Source organism: Silene latifolia, chromosome 1, assembly GCF_048544455.1.
Source record: "Silene latifolia isolate original U9 population chromosome 1, ASM4854445v1, whole genome shotgun sequence".
Classification (NCBI taxonomy): domain Eukaryota; kingdom Viridiplantae; phylum Streptophyta; class Magnoliopsida; order Caryophyllales; family Caryophyllaceae; genus Silene; species Silene latifolia.
Window position 1 is genome coordinate 200198472 of NC_133526.1, and position 23848 is coordinate 200222319.

At 40.6% G+C, this 23848-nt stretch overlaps 1 protein-coding gene across 1 annotated transcript; it reads right to left on the bottom strand.

Moving 5' to 3' along the window:
• Positions 1–13581: 13581 nt before the first annotated feature.
• Positions 13582–16207, bottom strand: LOC141617375 (exocyst complex component EXO70B1). Its single transcript, XM_074434563.1, has one exon. The coding sequence runs from the start codon at positions 15935–15937 to the stop codon at positions 14033–14035; it is 1905 nt and encodes a 634-aa protein (XP_074290664.1). The 5' UTR covers positions 15938–16207; the 3' UTR covers positions 13582–14032.
• Between the last annotated feature and the right edge of the window lie 7641 nt (positions 16208–23848).

The following is a 23848-nucleotide window of genomic DNA, read 5'->3' on the forward strand; positions in this document are numbered from 1 at the left end:
CAGGTCCGATACGACCTCCCGAACGGCTCAAATTGAAGTGTATAATACATGGTTTTCCGGGATTACAGGGTCCCGGAACAAAATTTTCCGGAAATCACATAGAAAGTTCCTCGGGTCAATAAAGCGGCCACGCAAAATTTGAGTACCAAAGGAAGACATTTGGGGGTGCCGGTATGCCATAAACCAGCATTCGTCGAACCTCGGATAATCGTGAAAAATCTATTAATGCTCGTTATTTGAGGGTGAACTCGAATAGGTTAACTCAGAAATGAGCTAGGGAGCGTGATTGAAAAACAGGGAGAAAAAGAAACAGGGTCCGGGACGACCTCCCGAACGGCTCAAATTGAAGTGTATTATAATACACGGTTTATCGGGATTACAGGGTCCCGGAACAAAATTCTCCGGAAATTACATAGAAAGTTCCTCGGGTCAGATACAGCAGCCACGCAAAATTTGAGTACCAACGGAAGACATTTTGGGGTGCCGGTATGCCATAAACCAGCATTCGTCGAACCTCGGATAATCGTGAAAAATCTATTAATGCTCGTTATTTGAGGCTGAAATCGAATAGGTTAACTCCTGAAATGAGCTCGGGCGCGTGATTGAAAAACAGGGAGAAAAAGAAACATGGTCCGGTACGACCTCCCGAACGGCTCAAATTGAAGAGTATAATACATGGTTTTCCGAGATTACAGGGTCCCGGAACAAAATTTTCCGGAAATCACATAGAAAGTTTCTCGGGTCAATAAAGCGGCCACGCAAAATTTGAGTACCAAAGGAAGACATTTGGGGGTGCCGATATACCATAAACCAGCATTCGTTGAACCTCGGATAATCGTGAAAAATCTATTAATGCTCGTTATTTGAGGCTGAAATCGAATAGGTTAACTCATGAAATGAGCTAGGGAGCGTGATTGAAAAACAAGGAGAAAAAGAAACAAGGTCTGGTACGACCTCCCGAACGGCTCAAATTGAAGTGTTATAATACACGGTTTTTCGGGATTACAGGGTCCCGGAACAAAATTCTCCGGAAATTACATAGAAAGTTCCTCGGGTCAGATACAGCAGCCACGCAAAATTTGAGTACCAACGGAATACATTTGGGGGTGCCGGTATGCCATAAACCAGCATTCGTCGAACCTCGGATAATCGTGAAAAATCTATTAATGCTCGTTATTTGAGGCAGAAATCGAATAGGTTAACTCCTGAAATGAGCTCGGACGCGTGATTGAAAATCAGGGAGAAAAAGAAACAGGGTCCGATACGACCTCCCGAACGGCTCAAATTGAAGTGTATAATACATGGTTTTCCGGGATTACAGGGTCCCGGAACAAAATTTTCCGGAAATCACATAGAAAGTTCCTCGGGTCAGATAAAGCGGCCACGCAAAATTTGAGTACCAAAGGAAGACATTTGGGGGTGCCGATATACCATAAACCAGCATTCGTTGAACCTCGGATAATCGTGAAAAATCTATTAATGCTCGTTATTTGAGGCTGAAATCGAATAGGTTAACTCATGAAATGAGCTAGGGAGCGTGATTGAAAAACAAGGAGAAAAAGAAACAAGGTCCGGTACGACCTCCCGAACGGCTCAAATTGAAGTGTATTATAATACACGGTTTTTCGGGATTACAGGGTCCCGGAACAAAATTCTCCGGAAATTACATAGAAAGTTCCTCGGGTCAGATACAGCAGCCACGCAAAATTTGAGTACCAACGGAATACATTTGGGGGTGCCGGTATGCCATAAACCAGCATTCGTCGAACCTCGGATAATCGTGAAAAATCTATTACTACTCGTTATTTGAGGCTGAAATCAAATAGGTTAACTCCTGAAATGAGCTCGAACGCGTGATTGAAAAACAGGGAGAAAAAGAAACATTGTCCGTTACGACCACCCGAACGGCTCAAATTGAATTGTATAATAAATACACGGTTTTTCGGAATTCCAGGGTCACGGAACAAAATTTTCCGGAAATCACATAGAAGTCAGATAAAGCGGCCACACAAAATTTGAGTACCAACGGAAGACATTTGGCGGTACCGGTATGCCATAAACCAGCATTCGTCGAACCTCGGATAATCGTGAAAAATCTATTAATGCTTGTTTTTTGAGGCTGAAATCGAATAGGTTAACTCATGAAATGAGCTCTAACGCGTGATTGAAAAACTGGGAGAAAAAAAACAGGGTCTGATACGACCTCCCGAACTCCTCAAATTAAAGTGTATAATACACGGTTTTCGGGATTACAGGTTCCCGGAAAAAATTCTCCGGAAATGACATAGAAAGTTCCTCGGGTCAGATAAAGCGGCCACGCAAAATTTGAGTACCAACGGAAGAAATTTGGGGGTGCCGGTATGCCATAAACTAACATTCGTCGAACCTCGGATAATCGTGAAAAATTTATTAATACTCGTTATTTAAGGCTGAAATCGAATAGGTTAACTCAGCTCGGACGAGTGATTGAAAAACAGGGAGAAAAAGAAACAGGGTCCGGTACGACCTCACGAACGGCTCAAATTGAAGTGTATAATACACGGTTTTTCTGGATTCCAGAGTCCCGGAACAAAATTCTCCGGAAATCACATAGAAAGTTCCTCGGGTCAGATAAAGCGACCACGCAAAATTTGAGTACCAACGGAAGACATTTGGGGATTCCGGTATGCCATAAACCAGCATTCGTCGAACCTCGGATAATCGTAAAAAATCTATTAGTGCTCGTTATTTGAGGCTGAAATCGAATAGGTTAACTCCTGAAATGAGCTCGGACGTGTGATTGAAAAACAGGGAGAAAAAACAAAAGGGTCCGGTACGACCGCCCGAACGGCTCAAATTGAAATACACGATTTTTCGGGATTACAGGGTCTCGGAAAAAAATTCTCCGGAAATCACATAGAAAGTTCCTCGGGTCAGATAAAGCGGCCACGCAAAATTTGAGTACCAACAGAAGACATTTGGTGGTGTCGGTATGCCATAAACCAACATTTGTCGAACCTCGGATAATCGTGAAAAATCTATTAATGCTCGTTATTTGAGGCTGAAATCGAATAGGTTAACTCCGAAATGAGCTCGAACGCGTGATTGAAAAACAGGGAGAAAAAGAATCAGGGTCCGGTACGACCTCCCGAACGGCTCAAATTGAAGTGTTTAATAATACACGGCTTTTCGGGATTCTAGGGTCCCGGAAGAAATTTTTCCGGAAATCGCATAGAAAGTTTCTCGGGTCAGATTAAGCGGCAACGCAAAATTTGAGTACCAACAGAAGACTTTTGGGGGTACCGGTATCCCATAAACCAGCATTCGTCAAACCTCGGATAATCGTGAAAAATCTATTAATGCTCGCTATTTCAGGCTGAAATCGAATAGGTTAATTCCTTAAATGATCTCGGACGCGTGATTGAAAAATAGGGAGAAAAAGAAACAGGGTCCGGTACGACCTCCCGAACGGCTCAAATTGAAGTGTATAATACACAGTTTTTCGGGATTCCAGGGTCCCGGAACAAAATTCTCCGGAAATCACATAGGAAGTTCCTCGGGTCAGATAAAGCGGTCACGCAAAATTTGAGTACCAACGGAAGACATTTGGGGGTGCCGGTATGTGATAAACCAGCATTCGTCGAACCTCGGATTATCGTGAAAAATCTATTAATGCTCGTTATTTGAGGCAGAAATCGAATAGGTTAACTCCTGAAATGAGCTCGGACGCGTGATTGAAAAACAGGGAGAAAAAGAAACAGGGTCCGGTACGTCCTCCTGAACGGCTCAAATTGAAGTGTATAATACACGGTTTTTCGGGATTCCAGGGTCCCGGAACAAAATTTTCTGGAAATCACATAGAAAGTTCCTCGGGTCAGATAAAGCGGCCACGCAAAATTTGAGTACCAACGGAAGACATTTGGGAGTGTCGGTATGCCATAAACCAGAATTCGTCGAATCTCGGATAATCGTGAAAAATCTATTAATGCTCGCTATTTGAGGCTGAAATCGAATAGGTTAACTCCTGAAATGAGCTCGAACGCGTGATTGAAAAACAGGGTGAAAAAGAAACAGGATCCGGTACGACCTCCCGAACGGCTCAAATTGAAGTGTAATACACGGGTTTTCGGGATTCCAGGGTCCCGGAACAAAATTCTCCGAAAATCACATAGAAAGATTCTCGGGGCAGATAAAGCGGCTACGCAAAATTTGAGTACCAACGGAAGACATTTCTGGGTGTCGGTATGCCATAAACCAGCATTCGTCGAACCTCGGATAATCGTGAAAAATCTATTACTACTCGTTATTTGAGACTGAAATCAAATAGGTTAACTCCTGAAATGATCTCGAACGCGTGATTGAAGAAGAGGGAGAAAAAGAAACATGGTCCGGTACGACCTCTCGAACGGCTCAAATTGAAGTGTATAATAATACACGGTTTTTCGGAATTCCAGGGTCCCGGAACAAAATTTTCCGGAAATCACATAGAAAGTTCCTCGGGTAAGATAAAGCGGTCACACAAAATTTGAGTACCAACGGAAGACATTTGGCGGTACCGGTATGCCATAAACCAGCATTCGTCGAACCTCGGATAATCGTGAAAAATCTATTAATGCTCGTTATTTGAGGCTGAAATCGAATAGGTTAACTCCTGAAATGAGCTCGGACGCGTGATTGAAAAACAGGGAGAAAAAAAAAACAGGGTCCGGTACGTCCTCCTGAACGGCTCAAATTGAAGTGTATAATAATACACGGTTTTTCGGGATTACAGGGTCCCGGAACAAAATTCTCCGGAAATCACATAGAAAGTTCCTCGGGTCAGATAAAGCGGTCACGCAAAATTTGAGTACCAACGAAAGAAATTTTGGGGTGCCGGTATGCCATAAACCAGCATTCGTCGAACCTCGGATAATCGTGAAAAATCTATTAATGTTCGTTATTTGAGGCTGAAATTGAATAGGTTAACTTCTGAAATGAGCTCGGAGCGTGATTGAAAAACAGCGAGAAAGAGAAATAGGGTCCGGTACGACCTCCCGAACAGCTCAAATTGAAGTGTATAATACACTATTACTATAGACGGATATATCCGTCTAAAGTGAAAGACGGGTCAAATATGCTTAAAGTGGTGATATTTTTGGGCCTTACTATGCAACTTGTTGCTTATCTTATTTTTAAAGTGGGTGGATATTTAGTCCGTCTATAACTATAGACGGATATCACCTGTCTATAATGAGAATTTGTGTAAGGGGAGTATCTTAAGCTTGCAAGACATTCATACGATATATAACTGTCGAGTAAGTCTTGCTTAAAACGGGTTGGATTTTAAGACGGGTCGTTGTGTGAGAGGAAATGGGTAGAGGGGACAAAGGTGGGACCTCCCATGTGCTCTCCACTCACCCTAAATGGGTATTTTGTGAGAGAATATGGTATCCGTCTTATTAATAAGACGGATACCTTGGTCTGAAATAAGAATTGGTGATAACTGTCTCATAAGACCTTCTACACATCATCTAATTATAAGGTTGTTTGCAACTAGGTAGCACGGAGACGGACACGTGATATGACATTCCCTGAAATTTAGGACACGGGACACGCTATTTAAATTTAATAAAATATATATTTTATGGTTATAAATAACGTATTTTTTTATATTTACTTGTATTTGATATTAAATTTAAATAAGTGAAGGTAAAATTTGACTTGACTATAACTAATTTTCATTTCCCACCCAAACCAATCTTCTAATCAATCTCTTTTGATATTTTATTTTTCGTTTAAACTATGACATATTTAGTCGTGTGTCCGACGAGTGTCTGGTATCCGACACGGCGTCGGACACGGGACGACTAATTAGAAAAAGTGTGTGTGCTACCCAAGTTTGTCATATTTCTGTCAGAAGAATCAACATTCGGCACGGCTACAGCTGCTTCATCTCTAGTTCAATATCTGGGATCGGTTCTCTGCTTACACTTAGAGCTCCATCGTTTTGGGCGGCATCTTTTCGAACACTTTTAATGGCTATGCATACCGCCCGCTCCATGGCATACAACTTAGTTTGCCAGAACGGAAGATATTTTACAACAAAGAACCAAGAAAGAAACCGAGTTGTATCCCAATACCGATGCGAAAATTCGTTCGGGAAATTCGTAACTTGTTCTTTTTTCTCACTGGTCTATTAGCTTGGCTACAGGCTAGGACCCTTATGTAACTGTTTACTTTGTTAGTTTAATATAATCGATTTATTGTTGTAATAAAAAAAAAATAAAAAAAAATAAAAAAAAAAAAAAAGCTGCTAATCGTATTTATACTTGGTGTAACAATAAACAAATTAAAATAGGAGTATATGGTTTTAGTAGAGTCGAGTTGCCGACTGGCTAACATCACACGATTAATGATGGATTCTTTGGACATTTTTCCATTTACAATTTTCTATCACCTTCCCATGTTGCCCATTTTCTTTTGCTAATAGTAGCAACTTAAATCTAGCAACCTATATAGTCTACCAACTTTTCTTTGTTTATTTTCTTCCTGACTGAATATTTGTCAACAAACAATTCATTTCTTCCCTCTTTGAATTTGTTGCCATGTATCTCATTCTATCCCAACTAAATCAAATGATCAAACCACAAATACTATCCTACAACGCCTCCAAGTTGTTGAGCTATTACACAAAGTTGTTGAGCTATTTTACAAGTTATTAAGCTATTTTATGAAGTTATTGAGCTTAATAATTATTCTGTTAAGCTCAATAACTTTGTATCGTAACTCGATAATTTTGTTAGTAGAGATCGATAACTTTATAACAAAGCTCAACTACATTAAATAAGTTGTATATACAACCAGTTGTATAATACATTTACAGCTCTAGTTCATCATCATCGTCTCTCGTAAACATAAATATAACACCTATACACAGTTATAGTTACCGTCTCGCATAACATTCACTTCTTATCCTATATAAGGAGTAGAAGATTTAACAACACTTACAAGTGTTAACTAATTGCATTATTTTATAAATTGACTTAATAGTGGCGGTAACTAAATTAACTTCTAAATTCGTTAGGGGCAAACTTTCCATTTTGGTGCCCTGAGGCTTAAACTAATTCCACTTTAGTGTTCTTAACTGGTAAGATTATCCAATTGAAATACTCATATATTTCTACGGACTTCTTAAAATGTACGGAGTATATTTGTTTTCACTAAAATTTACAACAAATGACGGAAAGAGCATACGCAGGCGCGGATTTCTTATATCTTATCTTATAAAAAAAGAGGATAGGGGTGTGACATGCTTTTCTGCGTGCTTCTACCCTTTGCTTATGTCACAATTTACTGAGTTGCCATTTAAGTGTTGCTTCCATCTTCTATATTCACCGCTTACTCATTTTTCCACGTTTTTACTGCTCCCTCTCTCTTGCGCCATTACCAACCAACATACTTGATTAGTCCTTTCCTTTAATCATTAGTGGATTCCTTCGACAATCTCGCCCTGATTTTCAGTGGTATCATCATTATGTCGCTAACTTTTGTCACCGCCAACCATTGTAGGTACCAACTTATACTACCGATTCTCTTTATTATTAATTAATGGTAATATTTACTCTGCCTTCCGATCTATTTCTCTCCACATTTCTCTATTATTATGTATTTTCAAGTTTACTGAAATTTTTCCCCATATTACGATATTAACATAATGAATCAGTTAATTTATCTACTTACGCCAAACGATTTTCCCTTCGATGAGATTTGGTTTTGTTTGCTTGCTGTCACTACATAGATTGCGTGAAAGATCATGAAATTATGGTGAAGTTAATTACTAAGCAAAATTGTTGTCACAACTCACAAGTCACAACTATTGACTACCAGGTGTTTGATGAATTACCCCAACTAAAACTCTACTCCTTTCCTTTCGTATATGTCAATCGTGTTTTGATTTTTTAAAGCTTGTCTGTAATGAGCCCGTCTTCTGCTTACAAAGGTGGTAGTATGGTACTACGTATCACTGTACACTAAATATGCAACTATTATTTTATTAATGCTATGTGTGACGAGAGTGATACAAAGTTTTTATATTGATCACTTAGCATGTTTTTGATATAATCTTTAAGAAGGAAAGTATACAAGTTCGTGTTACTGGATTAGGTATTGGTGAAGACGGTCTTTCAGAGAGTCTGACAAGTACTATGGTATTATATTAGCATCAACAATATTTGGTAGTGTACACACACCACCTTTGTTCTTTAAATTTGGTCACTCAATCATTTTACGAACCAGAAAATAAAAGTTACGGAGTACATGTGAAGATAAATGTCTCGTACATGATCAATACAAGTTGAGAGTAATTTGTTGTGTATTGGTGTTATATAAGTGACTTGGAATTTACAAGTATACATACATGAGAAGTTATTGATATTTAGAGTAGGTACTCAATTTTTTTTTTTTTATTACAGTAGATAATTGTGGAGGTTCATTGTTAAAAGTTTGACAAACATGGACGGAGAAGAAGAAATGGCCTTAGAGAATGATTAGCTCTCGTACTAAATCTTACTGGTTTTTTTTTTTCTTTTTCTTTTTTTCATATTATAGGGTATGTACTGGTTTGACGTTTCATCGGAGAATTTTTTTTTTCCTTTGCGTTATCTTACTTTACTACATATTTCTTCAGTTCGCTATATTAGAGACATAAATCGACTACTTGGTTTACTCACTTCCGCCATCCACTGATTATCCCTTAGAATTGCAAATGCAGTTAAGCTTTTGCCGTTTGAGATTGGGTTAGTCTGCCTCCTTGCCTGTTAGCTGGGAATATGTGTAAAACATGTAGCGTCTGATTTCGAGTAATTGTCTGTTTAATACGAAACGTAACACTGTATTTTGAAAGTTTCATAGAGATAATTGTTGGCAATGGATTATTTACACTCACAAAGTATTTAAGGAATTGCCTCCACAATATTACAAATTTTTCTGAGAAAGATTTCGTTTTGATTTTGCTTATGTTATTGAGTTATCCCAACTAAAACTTCTCTTGAAGACAAACATGAAATAGTCAAACTAATAATTGTGACCTTTTTATTTTTGAATGATTATGATGAAGCAGAAGGAATCATGGACGCATATTAAAGCTTGGGAGTAGTATATGGTAATTTAAGTACATCTCCATTACAAGAATGATGTGATTATTCTCCAACAAACAGCTCTTGGTGCAGGCTATGATCAACTCATCTTATAATATGGATAATCAAAAATTGATTATTTACTTTGTCGATTTTGTTGGCCACTGGCCATTGCTTTAATTTTTTGCTTCAGTGTCTTTGACGAACCATCTCGCATGCACTTCTCCTACAACTATTTCACAAATGGATATCAATTTGACGCTATCACAAACTAAGTTTTGGAAGGATGCATAACAGTCATTATTGTCGATGGTTTTATATGTGGATTTTTTTTTTTTTTTTTTTTGCATTTTCAGATGCTATGCTCCTGAGTTTTTGTTGTGGTTAAACATGCTTAGGTAGAAATTAAGATTGAAAAATGTTAAATGTTTGAATTTTAAAATCAACTACAATTAGCGCAGCAAATGAAAAAAGTTGGATATCGCGCGTGTAGCGCATGCGCAGTTCCAACTAGTCTTAAAAATGAATCAGCATCCTCGTTTTACATAGCGTAGTCGGCAGGGGTAAGTCCCCATTTATATCTACTACCGTCTACCAGTAATAATCCAGAAAAAAGAAGAAAACAAACGTTTGTAGTAAATATGTAAAACTCCGTGCCTATTAGAGCATCTCCAATGGACAGCTACAACACGTTGTAGCTTGATTTGTCAATACGGTTTTTTAAGCTATTTTGCTCTTCGACTACATACCGCTCCAATGGTTGGCTACAACACTTTCTAGCTTTATGGGTCCTACAATCGAATTTTCCTCCAATTATAAATTTTACTTTTTATTTTATTTTTATTTTTAAAAACCAAGCTACATGCTTGGTAGAGCTACAATGCTCATAAGCTACATTAATCTTTCCTCACTCCAATGATAAGCTACTTGCTTGCTATTTTATAAAAATTGCAAGCAAGTCCCTAGAGCAAACCATTGGAGATGCTCTTATCCCGCCGTTGATTAATGTTCAACACAACGTACTTATACGTGTATATGTCAAGTTATGTATATTACTATTAGTAATTAGTAATTATTATTATTATTGATAAAATATTAGTCAGTATTTCGTATAATACATGTAAATATGTAAAGATTATACTTGATGAGTAATAATTGATTAACTAAATTAAAATAGCCGCAAACATACACATACAGTGGGACTTCTAAATAATGCAACCATCCTTGTTAGTTGTTACCCACATATATCTGTGCATTCTTATCTAGCTCAATATGTGAATGCTCGCTTTTATTTCTTCAATCAATCTCTTCATATATATTCTCATCTCTTCATTCATTCATTCATATCTCAATGCTTGCTTTTATTTCATTTTCTAATTTCTATATTTTTTTATATAAAGTACGTATGCAAGGAATCTGTAAAGCTCGGGAGGGATAGCGCCATGGATTGTTAATTGTATGTCACCATCTACATACTATAACACGAATTATATACTCGTATCACTCACCATGATATTTAAGCTTAGTAGAAATCGAATATTTATCTTAATAATCATTAGCAAGTAGTATTGTCACCTTGTATATATATATGTCATCTCATCTCTCTGGTGCATCCTAATAATCATTTTATCTAATTAACACAACCCTGTTTGTTTTGGTATGTTTACAGTTTACTCACTTGGTGATGACTGATGATGGTATCGAAAGAATGATTAGTGTTTATTAACTTGACTACATACATAATATAGTGATATAGATGTCGAAATATACAGTCACAATTCTATCTTGGAGACCACAACAAAGCAAATGTGAAGAAATAAATAAATAAATAAAAATAGAGGGAGTATGGTAGATCTTGCATCAACCGTATAAAAGGCGCACAAAGAGGTTGTTTTTGGGTATGATCATGATTTATTCAAATAGTATTCCAGAATGGAATACTATTTGAATAAATTTTATGATGGTTTTTTCATCATTTTGTTTCCCAGTTTCAACTTGAACAGATGAACCCATTTACCCATGTCCTTAAAGTTTCCTATTTGCCCCATAAGCAATGAACAACAACAACAACAACTACTACTGCTACATTACTACAACAACAAAGCCTTAATCCCAAGATAGTATTTGGGTCGGCTAACATGTATAGATTTGAATCCGCCAATACGGTCAAAGATAAATAAACAAAGGAAGATAAAATAGATAAATGCTAAACAAAACAAGTGTGTTTGTAAAAACTAAAATAAATATAAGAAAAGCATGAAAACCAAGTTTAAAGGGTAAAGCGGCAAAAATGATTTGCGAAACAAAAAAAGAGTATAAGCCGTTTATCGGTTTTATAAATAGGGAAATGAACATGGTAAGAGCTACCAACTAGGAGTACTAAGCAAAAATAGTACACAAAATGCTGCAACATTCATACTAGAAGTGAAAGTAGCAATGACAAACAGATGTGAGGGAGGAGAAACCTACTTTTGCTTGCTTCTTTATCATCTTTCTTTCACTCAATTGAGTTCATTTCAGTAGATTTTGCATCTTCATCAACCCGGAATATCAGTTTTGCCTGGACTTTCATCTGAATCTCTCATCAATTTTATGCATATTGTTTCCAAGTTTTTTCTATAATCTTGTTGTGCAGTTCAGAAGATCAAAATCATACTCAACAACAGGAATACTACATAGAATCAGAGACAACTTATACCGGGGGTGTCCAATATGATGACGAAGTACTTCAAATGATCGTCCAAGAAGAAAACATTTATTTAATCTTGAGAAATGTTATTTATTCCTCCTTTTACATTCATTGAAAGACTTATTGTTGTATTAGTCTATATTCAAAATATAGTAGGGGATTAAAATCATCAATATGCATACCCAATACAGAGTACTATAGAAATCAAAACATTTAAGATTCATAGTATTAAGGACAATAAGCAACAAATAGGAATTTAGGATAACAAACCCTAGCCCACCAATTCACGGCTCTAAATGCAACAAACTTTTATGCTGCTCAAGATATAGGGACAATTTTACGCTGCAGAGATCAGATAGTAGAACACAAACCTCATAAACTCTGCACTAGACACCTAGCTAAAGTGACCCTCAACTAAACCCTGAACTTAGACAGAAAAGCCCATGATTGGGGGATCCATAATGACAATATTTTAGGTTAGGGCTCGGTGTTGCTATTGAATGGAAATTACCGGAAAGCATTGCAAGGGGCAATGATGAAGACTCATGACCCTCCAATATCAAACAAAAGTGGTGTGGGGCTAGAGCATCTTGATATTAGTCATGTAAATCGACATGTGCGTTAAAATACTGCTAGACAGAAACAAGGAACCCATATAGCACAAAGTAGCCATATAATGACCGAGACTCCGAGACTCAAAACCAGTTTCACACAGCCGCCAATATTGGTTCCGAAAGGCCAAAAATAAATGCTACAAGTCATGTCATATAGACCTTCCCGGGATACCATTGTAGAATCACTTGAAAATTGTTTCGTAGCTTGCTAAGGGCATACATTGAAGTTATGCAACATATTTGAGCAATGATGAGAAACGTGCCAAAAGAAATGCAACATAACAACTAATGATGAGGTTAATCGTCCAAATAGTGCTAGGGTGCATCATAGTAGTGCCTTGGCCTGCAACATGGTGCATGTTTGGAGGGTCATGGTGCATAAATGGATCAAAGACAAGTCATGGCCGGGGAATAGTCACCGCCATAGTATCTAAGGATGGAACCGACCTTGGCATGATCACAAGATAGTTGTAGGGTGGTGGTCGTAGGTTGACTACTTGTTTGTGCCGAAAATTTCCGCATAGAAACATCACTACCACATAGGATAGTTGTAGGGTGGTGGTCGTAGTGTTAGAATCTATAGAAACTAGGTGTGAAGCATCCTAACGGGTGCACATCCTAAGTAGTCCTTGGGTGATTATGACTGAGTGGTGAAGAGTCTGAAGACCATAACCCATTTTGACAGTCTCACATATATGGGTTCCAGGAGGGGGAAATTGTGCTTTGCATACCTTCACGGATCACCATAGCTTTGTTGGATATTTTACTACTAGTTTATGCTACTAAAGAGAAAAACATGCAAAGAAGAGTTCTTTAACACTTCATTCGAAGGCGAAAGTAATAAGAATTACCTCTAATAAGAAGCTTGGTTAATGCCAATTAGCAGCTGAATTTGCCCGAAGACTTGTAGTTTGGCCCAGAGTTCTGGTTGGTACTATTAGCATGGATGTTCTTAAGCTTTTCTAGCAACTCCACTTTCTCATCAGCAGTCAAATTTATCACGACACACTTCGATATCAGAACAGGAGGAAGCTAATTAGCCAACTCTGCAGATGATAAATGCAACCACAACGGATAAATTAGGTTTGTAAACAGGTGGTATTACACTTTTGCCGATAAATGACGTAACTTTTACCCTGCAGACAGGAAATATGTAGAGTGCATAGAGAAAAATGAAATTATTCCAGACTTTCTGAAAACTGTCTTAACTGCATTGATTACTTTTGCTTTTACATTCAGATAGAAGATAAAGCATTCTCATTTATGTTCCTGGAGATCATTCGCTTGAAATGATCGCAAGGATAAGGCACTCATTTCAACTCTGGTTCAAATGAGTGATTCTACGCAAAAGTTGCTTGTAACTTTGCTAAAATGACCCCAGACCATTCACTTGCGACAGATCAACTCGAGGACACAATCCAAGAAATAAATCGGAATTCACACAAGGGCACAGTTAGTAGTAGAGATACGAAATTACAGTCCCGTAGAATAAACCACAACAAATGCAAAAAGGTTTTGAAATAGACCTCCAGCTACCGTCTTAACATCATTCATAGATACACATAGATATAGCGATCTACAACAACATAGACAAGATCAACCACTTTTCACTCATCCAGGAAGCAGTGGTTTGCTTGTTATCTTCTCCCAACACCATTTCCTAGAAACAGCTCACTGTTAATCCGAGCTTCAACATCCTCGACACTGTACTTGATGTGCTTCTCAGGGTTCCTCCCCGCTTCAGGAGAGTTCTGAAACCTCCCAATGAAGTTCCTGTAAGCCGGCAACAAAGTACCGGTGACAGAATTCTTCAACTCATCCCTCAAATGATCATCAAACACGACCCACGCGGACTGCACTTTGAGTACCTCCTCAAAATGAGAATTGAAGAGCTTCAACCTCTCCTTGAACGGCCTAGCATTGGGTCCCCCAAGACTAGCAGCACCCGTTTCGACCTTCAAAATCCCAACAACCTTGTTCCAAGTGCTCCTCTGATAACTGACATGAAATTGCCTGACTTTGACGTTGTATTTCCTAATCCAATCCTCCCCTAACAACATCCCTAGCTCACAATCCTCGACCTTCTGAACAATGTACCTTCCATTATTCATCATAAACACAGAACTAAGGGCGATATCCCTATAAATCTTGGACTTGGCTTCCAAATTGCTCTCCAACAGCTGCATAATCCAGCCTAACTGCGCAGAGAGGGAGCTGGTTCCAGACATTAACATTCCGCGATCCCTCTCCCTATCCTCCTCAAACACCTGCTCTAACGTCTGCTGAGCCTTACACGCTGCTCTTAGATAGTTCATTACATATCGGGTAATAGGATGAAGTCCGCCACCAGGGACAGGTACTTTGACGGGATCACGCTGAATCAAATTCTCTAACTCCATAAAAATCCTGCGAATTGCCTCACCAACCCTCTTCCAGATGGTGATGGCTTCATTCCTCAGAAAAACACAGTATTTATCAGAAAACAAGAGCTCGAAGTCAGGCATCAAATCTCGCAAAGTCTCATACACATCAAGCACCTTAAACAATCGCTCAGGCGATCTGCTGGAAATGGCGACCGCATCAGCGAAATTCAAGAGCTGAATGGCGGATCCGCGACAGACCTCCATAAAAGAGAAGTCAGCAGTAGCCGAAAATCCAAAGAAGACGCGATCACACAATCGTCTTTCGGAAGGAAAAAGAATCCTACAGGAAAGAAGAGCCGACTTACACCATCGATCAATCTCGTCCTCAAGCTCTGGCCATGGAAGCTTCTGGACTTCCTCGGTGCTGAACTTGTGTAAGCCTAATCTGGAGAGAGACTCCTCGAGAAAATCCCTCCGGCAAGCGCTGTAGACGTGTGAACACTCGCGACCGTAATCGACGGCGACCATACGCTTGACGATCTCGTGAAGATCGTTGATGGTGGATGAAGGAAGGGAATCGATGATAATATTGAAATCGGTAACAGGATGGGCGACGGGAATGGAATAGTCTTGGTCATCGTCGTTGTCGTCGGAAGAGGAATCGTCGTCGTCTTCAAGAGATTTATGATTAGAATTGGCGGTGGTCAAGTCAAGGGATTGGGCGCCACGGAGGATGAGACCGCGGAACTCCTCCTGAAGACGAAAGAGAGCGTTCTGAAGGAGATCATCAGCGCGGTCAAGCATGGCGGAGACAGACTTGTTTTCATGGGCGAGAGGTGTGTAGTATCTGATGGTGGCGATGAGTTCGTCAACGGAGTCAATAAAGGAAGAGGAGTCGGTGGAGTCAAACCAGATAGGGCGGTCAAAGGAGAGACAAAGAGAGATCTGATGGTCAAGGGAAGAGAGGCGGTCTTCAAGAGTAGCTGCGTGGGGGTTGGTAGAGGAGTCAGACATAATGTTAATATCGGAAGTGAGTTTTTCGCGGGAAAAGCGATTGTCGAAAGTGGAGAAAATGTTGAGGATGTCGTCGGTCATAGTATCGGAATGACCCAAAGTTTTGGCTATATGACGAGCTACTGCAATCAGCTTCTCTTCTCCGTTGCTGTTGCTGTCTCCCATTTTTTTAATTAACAACAAATTGAAAGATTCAATAAGATAGAAAAGTATTGTATTAGAAAATAGAGAGAGTGTGACGATGATGATGATGATGAAAAGTATGGATTGAATTAGTAATAATAATGATATATTGATACACTAGTAGTGGTGTATTAGTGTGTGTAACCACAAAAGCGCGTTGAAAGTGAAAGATGAAGAAGAGAAGAACCAAGGATGAGGGGACTGGGGAGTGGGGACTCTTCTTTGATGTAGTTAGTACTCCGTATTACGTGAAGAGGAGATAGGATGATGATACTTTTCCACTTTTTATTATTATTATTTTATTACTCCCTCTTATTCTGAATAACTGTCTCATTTGTTATTTCTGTCTATTCACATAATTCTCTCATTTACCATATTTGCACATGATTAATGACGTTTCTACCCTTTGCTATTTTCTTTATTTACAACCCATACCACCCCTAAACCATCATATACAATACTTTTCATTATTTTAACTTCATTCCTTAATTTTCGTGACATTGTCCAAATGGGACAGTTATTCGGAATAGGAGGGAGTATTTTTTTTATAAGATATGAAAATTTGATTGATTAGGAACAACCTATTTCATCTTTCGGATGAGCGGGGTAAATTATGGCCAACGACTTTCAAATGAAAGGGTTAGACAAGAATGCCCAACAAAGCCGATAAAGTCAGATATTTTGTTGGCCTCCTGAAAGCAATGTATAAGAGTAATAAGACTAAGTTACAGATGTACTCAATGTTTTGTGATTTTATAATTTTATTTTAATATTCTCTAGTAAAAAAAAGGAACTTTATTGAAAATCGGATATCCGGTTTCAAATTTTGCAGGTGCGGTTTTTGATAAACCGTATCGTATATATGGAAATCCGTATTGTTCCGGGTGTAATTTCGGAGCAGTTATTGTGACCACGTGAGCTTGTAGAATGATGTCATTGCTCGTCTCTTCCTTTCACTCTTTCCTGTAAAAGATTAACAAACTGAAGACTCGGCTTGAGGCCAAGTGTACTCACTCCGACGCTCAAGTCAGTAAACTTAGAGAGATAAGTTGTATGTTACTTGGCAAAGTATATTGTAGAGAGATAAAGGAGTTTATACCAGATTATTGGATTGTGAGATTATTAGATGATTTTCGGTTCCTTTTCTCAATGAGAGAAGTGGAGTATTTATAGACTTTCACCTTTTGTCACGTAGTGACCAAGTGGCCAAGTGGCAGAGCAGGTGGAAAGATTATCTTACCCTCGGCCGAGGGACCCATGGCAGGCCGGCAGGTCTGGTTGACTCCATGCCGAGGGGACTGGATGTGAGTACACGGATGTGCCTCTCGGCCGGCTAGTTGCTTGGCCGAGACCCAAGTGACAGGCCAACAGGCTTCGTCGGCTAGGCTGTTTTTCCTGTTGACTTGTTGTCTTTTAGCTTTGACCTTGGTCAATATGTTGACTCGGTCAGCGGGTGCAGAATATGCCCCATCAATTTGTCCCCAGCGTAGTCTATGCCGTGGTATGGACTCCGATGCGTGTTGAGCGTATTCTGCGCATGTCGAACTTCTTCCTCGGCTTGGTTCTGTTTAGGCCGTACCATATCCCCCCTCCACATGGTTGTGTAATGAACATCCGATGTGGAAAAGGAAACGGCGTTGGCCGAGACCAAGGTTGAGAGTGCCGTGTGCTTTTGATTGCCCCCGGCCGGTGCTGCCAAGCTTGGGGCGTCAGCTGGCCGTTGGAAAGTAGATACCAAGGAGCTTCCGGGTGTAATTTCGGAGCAGTTATTGTGACCACGTGAGCTTGTAGAATGATGTCGTTGCTCGTCTCTTCCTTTCACTCTTTCCTGTAAAAGATTAACAAACTGAGGACTCGGCTTGGGGCCAAGTGTACTCACTCCGACGCTCAAGTCAGTAAACTTAGAGAGATAAGTTGTATGTTACTTGGCAAAGTATATTGTAGAGAGATAAGGGAGTTTATACCAGATTATTGGATTGTGAGATTATTAGATGATTTTCGGATCCTTTTCTCAATGAGAGAAGTGGAGTATTTATAGACTTTCACCTTTTGTCACGTAGTGGCCAAGTGGCAGAGCAGGTGGAAAGACTATCTTACCCTCGGCCGAGGGACCCATGGCAGGCCGGCAGGCCTGGTTGACTCCATGCCGAGGGGACTGGATGTGAGTACACGGATGTGCCTGTAACACCCCCATAATCCAAGTGCCTTACCAGGACCACTCAGGTATGAAGACATTACCATCTCGGTTGCCCGAGGTATGATAATCAAATAAACAATGAAGAAACAACGTTTAATTATAAATACTTAGCGAAGAGTTACAATTCTCAAAACCAAACCGAAAGTACAATACATGTTCTCAAACCGATCGTTCTAAATCGAAATGTAAATAACTAATAAGCTACAAATGGAAGACTCCTATCATCATGTCGTGGCAATCCCAGCTATCCCAAGTACTCATCTCAATACCGCTCAATATCTGCTCACCATCCCCGAATGGATCACCGCAGGTTTACAAAACAACACCGGGGTCAGTACTAATCACACAATTCAATATATATTAACAATAAGACAAACAGTCAGCTTAACTGTCACACACACGCAATCACGCCAAATCCAATCATCTCAATCACTGACTGTCCACTGGACCAGCCCTGCAAGTGGGGGACCGCAGCCGTACCCACCAAATCCCCGCTCCACATAGTGAGCGATAACCCTGTCCATTAATGTGCACATCCCTTCTGTGGCGGGTTCCACAGAAGGCGAAACTAGGGCGTGAAGCCACTCCCGCAAGTGACCCCACTCAGCCGAGGACACGCCTCAAGAACCACAGACAGCAGTTACAATCACAATCACAATCACAACCGTCACAATACAATTATTACATCAACAATTAATCTCAACACATCAACCAATATCCCATTATGGGACTAATACTGAGTAGGAAATCCCCGGAAAGCACACAATCGACGGTCTCTCTTCTTTGAATCAAAAAGCTTCCTCTATGAACCCTCCTCCTATCATACAACACATAAAGGCTACCAAATCACATACTACACATAAACCCCCAAATCTCTAAATTAGGGTTTAACCAAATCAAAGGAAAGACAATAAAAAGGGTACACAGATCTTACCCTCGACGTAAGGAACTCAACGGTATAATCAACGCTAAGAACTGACCTTCCAAACTCCGGGGATTGCTAATTATGCGATTAGGATGAAGAACTTGCTTGCTTTCTCTCTTAAACAGTAATTTAGGTTTTGCAAAAGTGATTTAGAATAATGACGACAAAGCTTATATACCTTAATCGCATATTTAACAAAACCCGAGAAAATCCCCCGTAAAACCGGCTACTCGATCGAGTACCCAAGGATACTCGATCGAGTACCCCCCTACTCGATCGAGTACCCCAGCTACTCGATCGAGTACCCAACAGGTCAGAAACTTTTCTAAAACGCAACTCACCCTTACTCGACAGAGTAAGGCCTACTCGATAGAGTATCCCAAGACTTATAAATACGGAGTATTACAGTCTTCCCTCCTTAAAAGGAACTTCGTCCCCGAAGTTCAAACCACTACTAAACAAAGGTACTCCCATAACATTCCCGACTCATCAACCAAAACAAAATTCAGCATGAAACATGTTACTAACCCAACTCATCCCGACAAACATACCGACACAATATACAAAAAGGGGTATAAAAACTCTTAAAAACTGCTCGCGATCATCTCCTACCCCCCTAAAAGAAACAAGGTTACGTCCCCGTAACCATACATACCTGATCAAAAAGGAAAGGGTAACGCTCTTTCATAGCTTCCTCTGGCTCCCATGTAGCTTCCTCGGTCTCATGGTTAGACCAAAGGATCTTAAGCAAAACTGTCTCACCACTCCTAGTCTTTCTAACCTTTCGGTCAAGAATCTGCTTAGGTACCTCAAGATATGATAAGGACTCATCTAGCTCTAAGCTCTCTGCCTCTAACACATGTGACGGGTCACTCACATACTTCCGCAGCTGCGATACATGAAACACATTATGCACTCTCTCTAATGCAGCAGGTAAAGCCAGACGATAAGCAACCTCTCCAACTCGCTCTAAGATCTCATAAGGACCGATGAACTTCTGACTCAGCTTGCCCTTTTTCCCAAATCTCATAACCCCACGCATAGGAGACACTTTCAGAAGAACCTTATCCCCAACCTGAAACTCTATATCCCGGCGATGTAGATCTGCATAACTCTTTTTACTGTCCGAGCCGCTCTCATTCGTTCCGGATCATCTTAATCTGTTCCACCATCTCATGCACCATCTCTGGTCCTAAAACCACTTTGCCAAAGACTATCGTCCCAACAGATTGGACTCCTACATCTCCTCCCATACAAAGCCTCAAACGGTGCCATACCAATACTGGTGTGATAGCTGTTGTTGTAAGAAAACTCTATCAAATCCAACCTCTGTTCCCAGCTACCACCAAAATCCATCACACAAGCTCGCAACATATCCTCAAGAGTTTTGATTGTTCTCTCAGTCTGCCCGTCTGTCGCAGGATGAAATGCTGTACTCATCTTCAAAGTTGTTCCCAACGATTCCTGCAACTCTTTCCAAAACCTCGATATAAACCTCGCATCTCTGTCAGACACTATGTCCTTAGGGACTCCATGTAACTTAAGCACGTTCTTTCGATAGGCCATAGCCAATTGTGCCTTAGTCCATGTATCTTTCATTGGAACAAAGTGAGCTGACTTGGTCAGTCGATCCACTATTACCCAAATCATGTTGTTACCTTGTTGACTCTTTGGCAAACCCACGATAAAATCCATGGAAATGGATTCCCACTTCCACTCAGGTACCTCTAAAGACTGAATCTTACCTTGTGGTCGTCGTTGTTCCCCTTTAACTCTCTGGCATGTCAAACAACGGGACACAAACTCAGCTGTCTCTTTCTTCATCCCAGGCCACCAAAACGTTTTCTTCAAATCCTTGTATAGCTTGTCACCACCCGGATGTACTGAATATGGTGTACAATGTGCCTCTGTCATGATAGTCTTTTTCAACACCTCATCATTAGGGACACACCACCTACCATCAAACCTCAAACTACCATCTGTATGAATGGAAAAGCGGGACACTGTCCCTTTCTCTACTCCGGCTCTCCACTCAACTATCTTAGGATCCAAAGCCTGCTTACCTCGAATGTCATCATAAAACTCAAGCTGTACTGTCATATCACCCATGGCATCACCTTTCTGCATCATATGTATCCCAAACCTTGCTACCTCATCTCTCAGCCTCATCAAAGATAGAGCTGTACACAGGGAATGTACACTCTTCCTACTCAAAGCATCAGCAACAACATTGGCCTTCCCTTCATGGTAGATGATTTCCATGTCATAATCGCCAATCAGCTCCATCCACCTCCTCTGTCTCATGTTCAACTCCTTCTGCGTGAAGATGTACTTGAGACTCTTGTGATCAGAAAATACCTTAAAGATTGCTCCATAAAGGTAATGTCTCCAAATCTTGAGAGCAAACACCACCGCACCCAACTCCAGATCATGAGTAGGGTAGTTCTCCTCATAAGGCTTCAATTGCCTAGAAGCATAGGCAATCACTTTACCATTCTGCATCAACACACATCCTAACCCATTCTTCGAGGCATCTGTATAAACCTCAAAGTTCTCGTTTCCTTCAGCAATGCTAAGACAGAGTGTGGTCAAACGCTCCTTTAATGTTTGGAACGCCGTCTCACAACTCTCATCCCAACGGAACTTGTTCTCTTTTCTCATCAATGCTGTCATAGGTCTAGCTATCTTGGAGAAATCTTTCACGAACCGCTTTGTAGTATCCGGCTAAACCCAGAAAACTCCGATCTCAAAGCAACATTCTTTGGTGCTTCCCACTTTGTCACTGCCTCAATCTTCGCCGGATCCACAGCCACTCCCTCCTTAGAGATCACATGTCCCAGAAAAGCAACTTTCTCTAACCAGAACTCACACTTGGACAGCTTAGCATACAACTCATGCTCCCTCAACGTTTGCAACACGATCCTCAGATGCTCCTCATGCTCCTCTTTAGTCTTAGAGTAGACTAAGATATCATCGATAAATACCACTACAAACTGATCCAAGAACTGTCTGAAGATTCTATTCATCAAATCCATAAACACTGCCGGTGCATTAGACAATCCAAATGGCATCACCACATACTCATAATGGTCATACCTCGACGTGAAAGCTGTCTTTGGTATGTCCACCTCTCTAATCTTCACCTGATGGTACCCCGACCTCAAATCAATCTTAGAAAAGACTAATGCACCACTCAACTGATCAAACAGGTCATCTATCCTTGGCAAAGGATACTTGTTCTTTATCGTCACTCGGTTCAGCTCCCTGTAATCTATGCACAACCTCAAACTCCCATCTTTCTTCTTCACAAAAAGAACTGGTGCTCCCCACGGCGATACACTTGGTCTAATGTATCCCTTCTCTATCAAATCATCCAACTGCTTCCTAAGCTCCTCCATCTCCTTAGGACCCATACAACACGGTGCCTTAGAGATTGGCCCCGTCCCTGGTTTCAACTCAACGGTGAAATCTATCTCCCTCTTCGGTGGCAACCCCGGAATCTCATCAGGAAAAACGTCAGCAAACTCTCCCACCACTGGTATCTCGTCAACTGTCGGACTCTCTATCCGGTCATCTCTCACATGGCACAAGATCAAAGGACATCCTTTCCTCAGATAAGACTTCAGGGTGACAGCTGCAATCAACTTAACTTTGTGTTTGACTAAAAACCCACGATAAGACACACTAACGCCCTTAGGACCTCTCAAAGACACTTTCTTTTGATGACAGTCTATCTTAGCTTTATACTTTCCCAGCCAATCCATCCCAACTATCATCTCAAAACCGTCAAAAGGAAACTCTAGCAAGTCGACAGGTAGGTCAACTTGCCCAACTATCATAGGTACATCCTTATATAACCTCTCACAAGATACAGACTTACCCGAAGGTATGAAAACTTGCTCACTAACAGACTCATACGCCCTCAAACCCAACCGTTTAACATGACTCGAAGATACAAACGACTGAGAAGCCCCCGAATCAAACAAAACAAAGGTATGAATACCATTAACAAGAAAAGTACCGGTGATAACGTGTGCATCTTCCTCAGCTGCTTTCTTCTCCATCATGAATAACTTTCCACTGGTCTTCTGTCTACCTCCCTGGACAGTACTAGCTGAAGTGGTCGGCTTAGCACCCGACCCTTGATTGTTGTTGTTGTTCGTTGGTGGTTTCTGATAAGAATTACCGCCGTTGCGGTTGCCTCCACTCTGGTAACTCTGACTTCCCCGGTTTGGCCATGACCCAGCCGGTCTGTTGCTCGCATAGCTCTGCGCTGGTCTCTGGAAAGATCCCGGTGCACTTGTGCACTCATGTCTCTTGTGGCCTACACCACCACAACCATAACAGGTCACTCCCCAACTACCACTAACACTCCCACGGCCGCGCCCAAAGGAAGTCCCAGCACTGAACCCTGACCCAGAAGAAAACCCCTTAGACTGATTGTGGTTGCCTTTCTTGTGATTAGATTGGCCACCACCGTCGCTCTCAGACTTCCTCTTCTCCCCACCTGACCTCTCCTGAGCCATCTCCACCAACCTCTCAGCTCTCCCAGCCCTCTCATAAGCTTCCTTAACATCAGTAAGGATTCCCACGGGTAACTTATCCATAATCTTGGTGGTCAACCCCCTCTCAAACCTCAATGCCAGATTCTCCTCACTCAAACCCATATCCTCAGCATACCTAGACTTCTCATTGAACTGTCTGTAGTACTCGGCCACAGACATCTCAGCGGTCATCTTAAAACTGTCAAACTCTTCCCTCAACTTACTCC

Excerpts from the sequence above, each read along its gene's own strand:
- LOC141617375 (XM_074434563.1), bottom strand. The coding sequence starts at position 15,937 with ATGGGAGACAGCAACAGCAACGGAGAAGAGAAGCTGATTGCAGTAGCT.